This window comes from Zonotrichia leucophrys, chromosome 3 (genome assembly GCF_028769735.1).
Source record: "Zonotrichia leucophrys gambelii isolate GWCS_2022_RI chromosome 3, RI_Zleu_2.0, whole genome shotgun sequence".
NCBI lineage: Eukaryota > Metazoa > Chordata > Aves > Passeriformes > Passerellidae > Zonotrichia > Zonotrichia leucophrys.
This window is the reverse complement of record NC_088172.1, coordinates 112,934,504-112,945,931: the sequence shown is the minus strand read 5'-3', so window position 1 is coordinate 112,945,931 and position 11,428 is coordinate 112,934,504. Positions and strand designations below refer to the sequence as shown.

Genomic DNA, 11,428 nt, shown 5'->3' with positions numbered 1-11,428 from the left:
CCAGGGGACACGGGAGGCAGCGGTGGTGCACGGGGGGTTTTATTGGGGATTCTGGGTGCAGTGCAGATGTTGCTGGGTGCAGTGGAGATGTGCAGATGTTGCTGGGTGCAGTGCCCGGGCCCTGCAGAGCTCTCCAGGCACACGCTCAGACGATGCCATCGAAGCCCTGGATCCCGCATTTCCTGCCTGCGATCCGGCAGCCGAAGGTGAGGGCGTCCTGCAGGCTCCTCCCTGCGGATGGGGCCCGGGATGAGCTGCGGCCGTGCCAAACTGAACCATGGCCGTGCCATAGTGAACCATGGCTGTGCTGCGGCCGTGCCAAACTGAACCGCAGCCGTGCCAAACCGAACCATGGCTGTGCCGCGGCCGTGCCAAACTGAACCATGGCCGTGCCAAACTGAGCCGTGGCCGTGCTGCCGCCATGCCACGTCTGTGCCCACCTTCTGCGAGGGCAAAGATGACGGCGGCGTTGAAGGTGTCCCCAGCGCCCAGCGTGTCCACCAGGGTCTCTGGGGGAAAGGCGTCCGAGTGCACCAGCTGCCCGTCGGGCCCCAAGGCGTCCGCGCCCTCCTCAGCCCAGGCGCAGATCAGCGTGGCCCTGGGGGAGCGTGAGGTGGGTCTGGGGCGCACCGTGTGCCCCCCGGCCCCTCTCTGGTACAGCCCTACCCTGGCTGGATGCGGCCCCGCAGCCCCCGCAGCGCCTCGGGGGCCGATTGGTACCCGAAGTGCCGGGCCAGGTCCTTGCTGATGAACACCTGTGGGAGAGGGGCTGGGGCGGGGCAGCCCCGGTACCCCCAGCCCGGTGAGGTGAGATCTGTGCCCTGGTGGGGTCCCCAGAGCCCGCCTGAGCTTCCTGACCCCGCCCGCACCCCTCGATCCAAACCCACCCCTGCACCCCCCGAGCCTGACTCCCCCGGAGCAGGAATCCCAACTCCCGCAGCTCTGACCGCTCCTGTCCCGACCTCGCCCCCGCCACGTCTTTGGCCTCGCCCGGGACAGGGGATCAGGGTGCGTGATCAGGACAGGCGATCGGGACAGGTGAGCAGGACCGGCGATAGGGACAGGCGATGGGAACAGGGGATCAGGACAGGGGATCGGGACAGGGAATCGGGACAGGTGATCGGGACAGGGGATCGGGACAGGGGATCGGGACAGGGAATCAGGACAGGTGATCGGGACAGGGAATCAGGACAGGGGATCGGGACAGGTGATCGGGACAGGGAATCGGGACAGGGGATCGGGACAGGCGATCAGGGTGGGTGATCGGGACAGGTGATAGGGACAGGCGATCCCGCCCATGGCCCCGGCCCCGCACCACTTGTCCCCGCCCCATCAGCGGCAGCAGCTCCTCCCGCGGCTTCTCCAGCTCCACCGAGACCCGGACCCGCCGCTCCGGCGCCGCCGCCCGGTTGTACCGCTCCAGCCGCTCCAGCATCGCGCCCTGCTCCGCCGCGTTCCGGGCCTGCGGACACGGCTCCGGCATCACCGGGGCATCGCCGGTCCCGGGGGTGCTCCCTCACTGGGGATGTCCCCCAGACCGAGGGATCCCCTCCGGTCCGGGGCTCAGGCACAGCCCGAGGGATTTTCCCCAGCGCCGGGGGTCCCCCAGCATCCCACGAGCCTCGGGCTCACCTCGAAGTGGATCCACCTGTACTGGGAGAGGTCGACGCGCTCGAAGTCGCGGGCTGTCACGTCGGGCAACTTCCTGTGGGACGGAGGCCGGGGGGACATGGGGACCCTCCGCCTGTGCCGTGCCCGGGCCGAAGGGCAGCCCCGGGGGCCGCGGAGGGCCCCACGGCACCGGGACAGAGGTCCCGAGGCGGCACCGCCGGGTCAATCATTAATGATGGCACCCTGAGCTGGACTGAAGGGCAGCGCAGCTGTGGCCGCGCTGGGACCTGGGTCAGCGGTGCCCAGCAGCCCCTGACTCCCCTGGCACGGCTGAGGGAGCCGGGTTATCCCCGCGGGGCCGTGCCGGCTGTCCTGCACTGCGGAGCGGGGGATATCACCCCATTGTCCACCTCCGTGTGGGGATATCACCCCAGTGTCCAGCCCCGTGTGGAGATATCACCCCAGTGTCCACCTCCGGGTGGGGATATCACCCCAGTGTCCACCTCCGGGTGGAGATATCACCCCAGTGTCCACCTCCGTGTGGGGATATCACCCCAGTGTCCACCTCCGGGTGGAGATATCACCCCAGTGTCCACCTCCGTGTGGAGATACCAGCTCCGGTCCCGGCAGCGGCACGGGCCGTGACAGGGCTGTGGGGACACTGGGGGTGACAGGGCTGAGGGGACACTGGGGTGACAGGGCTATGGGGACCCCAAAGGTGACAGGGCTATGGGGACACCAAAGGTGACAGGGCTGAGGGGACACTGGGGTGACAGGGCTATGGGGACACCAAAGGTGACAGGTCTGCGGGGACACGGGCGGTGACAGGGCTGCGGGACACCGGAGGTGACAGGGCTGAGGGGACACCAAAGGTGACAGGGCTGTGGGGACACGGGCCGTGACAGGGCTGCGGGGACACTGGGGGTGACAGGGCTATGGGGACACCAAAGGTGACAGGGCTGCGGGACACTGGGGGTGACAGGGCTATGGGGACACTGGGGTGACAGGGCTGCGGGGACACTGGGGGTGACAGGGCTGAGGGGACACCAAAGGTGACAGGGCTGCGGGGACACTGGGGGTGACAGGGCTGCGGGGACACCAAAGGTGACAGGGCTATGGGGACACGGGCGGTGACAGGGCTGCGGGGACACGGGCGGTGACAGGGCTGTGGGGACACGGGCGGTGACAGGGCTATGGGGACACCAAAGGTGACAGGGTTGTGGGGACACGGGCGGTGACAGGGCTGTGGGGACACGGGCCGTGACAGGTCTGCGGGGACACTGGGGGTGACAGGGCTGCAGGGACACGGCCACTTGCCCCATCCGGCCCTCGGCAGCCCCAGCAGGCAGCGGAGGGACCCTCGGGGCAGGGCCGGCGGCGCCCGGAGCCGGCAGAGCCCAGCGCTGCCCCCGCGGCCCTTACGTGTCGTGCAGGACGATGGTGCGGGAGCCGCTGGCGGCGTTGACGAGGCAGCAGGCGCAGGGCACCTCTCCGCGGGGCTGCCACGCCACGTGTGCCGTGTCCACCCCCCGGCGCTGGAAATCCGCCGTGATGAAGCTGAGAGGGGACCGGGAGCGGGCTGAGGGCCGCCACCGGAGCCGGGGGACGGGCGGGCGGCCGGGAGCCGCGCCGAGGGGCCCGTGCAGTGCCGGGCCGGGCCGGGCCGGGCCGGTGCCCCGTGGGTGCGGGAGCCCCGCACATCCCGCACCGCACTTACTCAGCGGCGGGCCCGGGCGCCAGCGAGCCCATGAAGGCGCAGGGCGCTCCCAGCAGCGCCAGCACCGTGCACGAGTTGGAGGCGTTCCCGCCGCGCTGCCAGCGCTGAGAGAGGCACCTGCGGGGCGGGAGCTGCGGTGGGCACGGGGCCGCTGCGGGCACACCGGGCACCCCCGCTGCCGGTACCTGGCGGGAGCTGCGGCGAGCACGGGGTAGGTGCGGGCACACCAGAGGGGGTCCCCGGTGCCGGTACCTGGCGGGAGCTGCCATGGGCACGGGGCCGGTGCGGGCACACCGGGCACCCCCGGTGCCGGTACCTGGTGTCGGAGTCCTCGGCCGGGAAAGTCTCCACCACGCTGATGATGTCCAGGCACACCAGCCCCACGCACATGATCCGCCGCTTCTCCGCGGCGCCGCCCGCCGCTGCCGCCATCCCGGGCCGCTGGCGGGCGGGACCGGGACCGGGGCGGGACCGGGTTCAGGCACAGGAACAGTGACAGGGACGGAGCCGCGCCGGGAACGGGCACAGCCCTGGCCCCGCCCCCTCGCGCCGCCGCCAATCAGCGCCCGCCGCCACGCCGGGCCCTCAGGGGGCGTGGCCATGGGAGCCCCTCCCGGCCACGCCCCCACGGGGCAGGGCGCGCGCGCGGCGGGACCGGGCACGGGGACAGACGGACAGACAGGGAGAGACGGACACAGAGGGACACACAGGGACAGACGGACACAGGGACATGGACACAGGGACAGATGGACACACGCGGACAGAGGGACACAGGGACATGGGCACAGGGACAGACAGGGACAGATGGACACAGAGACAGACACACAGGGACAGACAGACGCAGGGACACAGGGACAGACGGACGCACAGGGACACACAGGGACAGGTGGACACAGGGACAGGTGGACAGAGGGACAGATGGACACACAGGGACAGACAGACAGATGGACACACAGGGACAGATGGACACACAGGGACACACAGGGACAGATGGACACACAGGGACAGAGGGACAGATGGACACACAGGGACAGATGGACACACAGGGACACACAGGGACAGATGGACACACAGACCCGTGCCACAGACCATGTTCAGTGTCTGATCACTCCTTTAGGGCACTGCAGGAGCTCCTTTGGCCGCCGCCAGGGGCAGGGGGTGCCCGGACCCCACAGACACACTCGGGGGAGCGGCTCGCCCTGGGGGCTGCGCTGGGATCCCCCAAAAGGGGGGTCCAGGGGAGCCCCGGCTGCACCCCGAGCTGTCTGTCCCTGTCCGAGGGGCTGCTGGGCTGCACAGCCCGAATCCTGCACAGCAGCAGCGCGCCCAGAGGGAAATGCCAGCTGAAATTTGCTGTATTTGCTTTATTTTGGTGTCTGCACAGGATTCCTGGGCTGTGGTGCTTGTGATGGGGACTAGCCTGTGTGTGTGTTTGAAATCTGGTCCTAAAAGTGCATTTTCCTACAGGGAGGAAAGGGAAAGGGAAAGGGAAAGGGAAAGGGAAAGGGAAAGGGAAAGGGAAAGGGAAGGGAAGGGAGGGAAGGGGAAGGAAGGAAGTGGCGGAAGGAAGTGGCGGAAGGAAGTGGCGGAAGGAAGGAGTGGCGGAAGGAAGTGGCGGAAGGAAGTGGCGGAAGGAAGGAAGTGGTGGAAGGAAGTGGCGGAAGGAAGGAAGTGGCGGAAGGAAGGAAGTGGCGGAAGGAAGGAAGTGGCGGAAGGAAGTGGCGGAAGGAAGTGGCGGAAGGAAGGAAGGAAGGAAGTGGCGGAAGGAAGTGGCGGAAGGAAGGAAGTGGCGGAAGGAAGTGGCGGAAGGAAGTGGCGGAAGGAAGTGGCGGAAGGAAGGAAGGAAGGAAGTGGCGGAAGGAAGGAAGGAAGTGGCGGAAGGAAGGAAGTGGCGGAAGGAAGTGGCGGAAGGAAGTGGCGGAAGGAAGTGGCGGAAGGAAGGGGCGGAAGGAAGGAAGGAAGGAAGGAAGGAAGGAAGGAAGGAAGGAAGGAAGGAAGGAAGGAAGGAAGGAAGGAAGGAAGGAAGGAAGGAAGGAAGGAAATCCACATGATATATTTGGCTTTTCACAAATATTAAAAGGAATACTCTATGTGTTATGTTGGAAAATTATGCTGTAATAATTTCTAGTACTGTATGAATCCTTTTTAAGTAGTGTGGTAAATATAATTTTAGGCTACAGCATGATATTAAAATAGAAATTCTGTGATGTAAGACACTCACTGGCTCAAGGAATGGATGAGATCATCAAGAAATTCCTGGCACAGAGAGAACAGCAGCAAGACGCCAAAATCCCAAAGAGAAGAATTATTGTCTCCTTATCAGGAAGAACCAGAATCTTTCCAGACTCCTTCCAGATTCTGATGAGCCAAACACTGATTTATGAGATGAAGGGAGGAAGTTGGCAATAAAGAGAAAATCCCTGGTTTGAAAGGAGTGTTTGATCCCTGTATGAGATATATGAATGTGCTGCAGGCTGTTGTTTTAAGGGTTTGTTAGTGAGGTGTGTTCTGGGACAGAGCAGAGCACACGGGCTCTGTAACTCTCTGTTTCTATTGTCTTTTATTGTCCTAGACACCTAATTCTGATTGTCCAAATTCTTATTGCTCTAATTTGTATTGCTATTTTTATAACCATTTTATTACTATTAAACTTTTAAAATTTTAAAACAAGCGATTGGGAAACTTTAATCCAAGTGATTTTTCACATCCACCCTGCATGGACAGGGCCATTCCAGGGGTGCTGTGGGGACAGGGACAGTGAGATCTGATTGTGGGGAACAGTGGGATTGTCACATCCATGGGGACACCTGGTGTGGTGAGTTACACCAATCTCTAAATAAATAAATAAATAAATAAATAAATATTTTTGCTAAATAAATGTTTCTTTTGGCTTGCTTTAGTGCAATCCTTTCAACATGACTGCTTTGATACGGTGCACTGTGCTGTGCTGTACACCACTGAGCAGTTTGGGCTTTTGTACTGTGCAGTAAATAATTCTGATTAGGATCTTTCATCAAATAATTTGTCATAATAAATAATCCCTTTTACACCTAATAATAATTACACATAATAGTAATAATAAAAATAAAAATAAAGATGAAATAATAATAATAATAATAATAGTAGTAGTAGTAGTAGTAGTAAAAAATTCCTTTTACAGATATAAGTATATATAATATATATTATATATAATAAAATATATAATAATATAATTAGAGTAATACAAATTGGGACAATTTGGATTAGGACAATATGAGACAATAGAAACAAAGAGTTACAGATGTCCAGGTACCTTTTCTGGGCAAAAAAAAACCCGAAAAAGGACCCACGTTCACAGAGGATTAACCCTTAAAAACAATAACCTGTTGCATATTCATACAGCTCATCCATGATGCATAAATTCCGTTCAAACACAGGATTCTGTCTGGGCAGTGTCAGCTTCTTCCTCTGAATCCTAACTGCATCTTCAGGGCTGAGCAAGGCAGGAAGAAGTTCGTTTGTTCTGATAAGGGAGCAATAAATTATCTTTCTCTGGAAGATTCCGGTGTCCTGTGGCTGCTATCTCACTGTGAGTCCTTTCTTAAAAAAAAAAAAAGTATCTCACATAGCATAGTTTCTATTTTAACATTATGTTATAACCTAAAACTATATTTAACACACTACTTAAGAAAATTAATACAACATAACTTTCTAACATAACACATCTAATATTCATCTGAATGTTTGTGAAATGCCAACCATAAAATCCGCATTTTTCACATTCAGGAAGCGCCTTGGCTGTGCCGGGAGCAGGCTGGGATGGAGGCTGCCCCACCCAGAACGTTACCCACCAGTTGATATTAAATTACTTTTGAGAATCCCTTGTGATTTAAAATCGATAATCCTTTCCGCCCTATCAAATTCTTAATTCTGTTCTCTCTGGTGCCTGTAATAAAGCTGTGATGTGAAAAATGCATATTTTATGACTGGCTTTTTGCAAACATTCAAATGAATATTATATGTGTTGTGTTAGACAGTTATGTTGTATTAATTTTCTTAAGTAGTGTGTTAAATCTAGTTTTAAGTTATAACATAATGTTACAATATGCTATGTAAGATACTTTTTTTAAAGAAAGGACTCACAGTGAGATAGCAGCCACAGGACACCTGAATCTTTCAGAGAAAGAGAATTTATTGCTCCCTTATCAGAACAAACGAACTTCTTCCTGCCTTGCTCAGCCCTGAAGATGCAGTTAGGATTCAGAGGAAGAAGCTGACACTGCCCAGACAGAATCCTGTGTTTGAACGGAATTTATGCATCATGGATGAGGTGTATGAATATGCAACAGGTTATTGTTTTTAAGGGTTAATCCTCTGTGAACGTGGGTCCTTTTTCTGGCTTATTTTGCCCAGAAAAGGTACCTGGACATCTGTAACTCTTTGTTTCTATTGTCTCATATTGTCCTAATCCAAATTGTCCAGACTTTTATTACTCTAATTATATTACTATTTTTATGACCATTTTATTACTGTTAAACTTTTAGGATGCTGAAAACAAGCGATTGGCGTTTTTCACACGCGGGGTCCCAGCAGGAGCCCCCAGACCCTCCCGGGAGGGGGCAGAGCCCCGGGGCTCCTTCACTCGGGGCTGTTGTGTTGTTACCAATTATTGCAAAGAGATTAAATCAGTTTAAAGGCTGGGACGGGTGAGATGTCCCAGGAGCCGGGGCTGGGGCAGTGAGGGGAGCTGGGGGAGCGCAGGGGCTGCAGCTCAGGGTGAGATGTGGGTCTGCTCCAGCCGGGTCTCATCAGCTCTGGTGGATGTAAAACACACCTGAGATAGCTCAGCTGCCTTAGAGGGCAGAAAAGCAGCAGGATGGATTCTGAGGCAGTGTTGGAAACAAAAAGGTTTCATAAAAGGCAAAATAACAAAACTCTTTACAGAGAAAAGCCCAGCCAGGTGCAAGAGGTCCTGGTGAAACGCCTCACAAAAGGGATTGGTTTCTGTGTTCGCTTCCTTTTCTGGTAAATTGCTCAGGTGGGACTTTTTGGCTCCTGCCCAATTGGCTGTCCTTAAGTTTGAGGTGAATCCCCCAGGTCCTATGAGGTGTCTTTTCACCTAATCGAGGAGAGAAACCTCTGGGTTTATTTCCTTTTTAAGGGGACAAAGGAGAGTTTTGTCACTCTGTCAACAAAAAGCACATTCCTACAGTCAGGGGTGCAGTGTGACTGCCAGAGGGCTGCAGGGTGCTGGGACAGGGGAGTTTCTGCACCACGGACACGCAGACAGACAGACAGACAGACAGACAGACACACGGACATGCAGACACATTTCAGGTGCCTGGTGCGACCTGTTCTAGCGGAGGGTGTTCCTGCCCATGGCAGGGAGTGGAAGGAGCTCTAAGGTCCCTTCCAACCCGAATCGTTCTGCAATTCCACAAAACCCCCAGGGGTTTCTTTGTAAATTCCCTCCCAACCCGAATCGTTCTGCAATTCCACAAAATCCCCAGGGGTTTCTTTGTAAATTCCCTCCCAACCTGAATCGTTCTGCAATTCCACAAAACCCCCAGGGGTTTCTTGGTCTGGGTCCCTCTTTGGAGGCAGGAGATGCCGTGATTGATCTGTGCCATAGAGCCCGTGGATGTGAGAGCCTAGCGGTTTGCTGATTTCAGTTCAGAGGGGGAAAAGGGCTGGTCCCTCTCTTGGACATGTGGTGGTGTCCGTGTTTGGGGTGTTTTCTCTGCAGTTGCCATCCTGGTGCCTCTGCAGCACAGGAGGGAGGCTCTGCATTGGAACTGCACCTCTGGAAATGCCCAACACCATCCCAGGGCTCCCTGCACACCCGGGCTCCTCCCATCCATCCCCAGGCACACGGGACCCCCACCTGGGGGCTTTGGCTTCTTTTTCCTGCCTCTGGTGAGGTCGGGACTGAAGGCACTCGAGAGGATGGTTCACATTCAGACTCAGGAGTTTGTTATTTCTTACCTGTGTTAGTGTCATAGCAGCGAGTTCTGCAGTTCTTCACTAACAAGGCACAAAATGACCAACTGTCTCTTGGGCCAAATTACCCAATTAAGAAATGACACCTAAATTATTTTTACTTTTAACCCAATAACTGATCACTCAAAGTCTGCAGGGTGGGCTTTTCTGTCCATTTACAAAATACCACCCAAACCCACGGAGAAGAAAGAAGAAGGCAGAGAAGAAGAAGGTGAGGAAGGAGAAGAAGAAGGAGAAGAAGGTGAAGAAGGACCAGCCACTGCCCTAAAACCTCCATCCTGCCCCATATTTATTACCATATTCTAAAACCCCAAACTCTGAGTTTTCCACCCTGTGACATCACACACTTGTACCCAACTCCACACCCACAATCCCAGTGCTCTCAATCAATTCTGGAAGCTTCTCCACGGCCTCAGGTCAAATGCAGTGCTCTCCTGGGGGTCAGAGTGTGTCAGCACAGAAAGTCTGAAATTCCCAGCATCCAGAACTCTAACTAATTAATTAGGAGGGTAATTAGGAGCCCTCTCACTTCCCAGCAGCTGCAGCAGACCCAGCTGATCTCCTCTGCTCAGTGGCTCATTGTCCATCTCCCTTCCTGGAGAGCATTCATGGATGGTGAGGGTTAAAGGACAATGGATAAAGGATAATCTACTATAGGATTAATCATAATTAACAATAAAGGATAATCTTCCTAAGCTGCCCCAGCCCCATCCTGCTGTGCCAGAGGAGCTGCAGCACCCCCAGCTCTGCTCTGCCCACGCTGGGGCCTGCAGGGGATGACCCTGCAGTGACCACGGCAATGACCCTGCAGTGACCACAACAATGACCCTGCAGTGACAATGACCCTGCAGTGACAATGACCCTGCAGTGACCACAACAATGACCATGGCCATGACCCTGCAGTGACCATGGCAATGACCCTGCAGTGGCAATGACCCTGCAGTGACCATGGCAATGACCCTGCAGTGACCACGACAATGACCCTGCAGTGACCATGGCCATGACCCTGCAGTGACCATGGCAATGACCCTGCAGTGACCACAACAATGACCATGGCCATGACCCTGCAGTGACCATGGCAATGACCCTGCAGTGACCACGGCAATGACCCTGCAGTGACCATGGCCATGACCCTGCAGTGACCACAACAATGACCCTGCAGTGACCACGACAATGACCCTGCAGTGACCACGGCAATGACCCTGCAGTGACCATGGCAATGACCCTGCAGTGACCACAACAATGACCCTGCAGTGACAATGACCCTGCAGTGACAATGACCCTGCAGTGACCATGGCATTGACCCTGCAGTGACCACGGCAATGACCCTGCAGTGACCATGGCAATGACCCTGCAGTGACCATAACAATGACCCTGCAGTGACCATGGCCATGACCCTGCAGTGACCACAATGACCCTGCAGTGACCATATCAATGACCTGCAGTGACCATGGCATTGACCCTGCAGTGACCATGACAATGACCTGCAGTGACCATGGCAATGACCCTGCAGTGACCATGGCATGACCCTGCAGTGAGCACAATGACCCTGCAGTGACCACGGCAATGACCCTGCAGTGACCATGGCCATGACCCTGCAGTGACCACAGCAGTGACCCTGCAGTGACCATGGCAATGACCTGCAGTGGCAATGACCCTGCAGTGACCATGGCAATGACCCTGCAGTGACCACAGCAATCACTCTGCAGTGACCATGGCATTGACCCTACAGTGACCACAACAATGACCATGGCATTGACCTGCAGTGACCCTGCAGTGACCATGGCAATGACCCTGCAGTGACCACGGCAATGACCCTGCAGTGACCACGGCAATGACCCTGCAGTGACCACAACAATGACCCTGCAGTGACCATGACAATGACCCAGCTGTGACCATGGCAATGACCCTGCAGTGACCATGGCAATGACCCTGCAGTGACCACGGCAATGACCCTGCAGTGACCATGGCATTGACCCTGCAGTGACCATGACAATGACCTGCTGTGACCATGGCAATGACCCAGCTGTGACCATGGCAATGACCCAGCTGTGATCACGGCAATGATCCAGCTGAGAGCAGGCAGGGCAGAACAGTCCAGAGGTTTGGAAGGGTGCAGCA

The 11,428-nt window shown here is 56.3% G+C and overlaps 1 protein-coding gene across 1 annotated transcript; it reads right to left on the bottom strand.

Moving 5' to 3' along the window:
- Positions 1-18: 18 nt before the first annotated feature.
- Positions 19-3,836, bottom strand: KHK (ketohexokinase). Its single transcript, XM_064707152.1, has 8 exons — positions 3,645-3,836; positions 3,329-3,445; positions 3,034-3,168; positions 1,633-1,705; positions 1,316-1,462; positions 667-755; positions 441-598; positions 19-231 (listed from the first exon to the last, which is right to left on the bottom strand). The coding sequence occupies exons 1-8, from the start codon at positions 3,758-3,760 to the stop codon at positions 146-148; spliced, it is 921 nt and encodes a 306-aa protein (XP_064563222.1). The 5' UTR covers positions 3,761-3,836; the 3' UTR covers positions 19-145.
- Between the last annotated feature and the right edge of the window lie 7,592 nt (positions 3,837-11,428).

Coding starts and splice junctions, on each gene's coding strand:
- KHK (XM_064707152.1), bottom strand. CDS start 3,760: ATGGCGGCAGCGGCGGGCGGCGCCGCGGAGAAGCGGCGGATCATGTGC. Junction 1,463..1,632: donor ACAGGTGGATCCACTTCGAG/GTGAGCCCGAGG, acceptor CCGTGTCCGCAG/GCCCGGAACGCGGCGGAGCA. Junction 756..1,315: donor TGATGGGGCGGGGACAAGTG/GTGCGGGGCCGG, acceptor CCTCTCCCACAG/GTGTTCATCAGCAAGGACCT.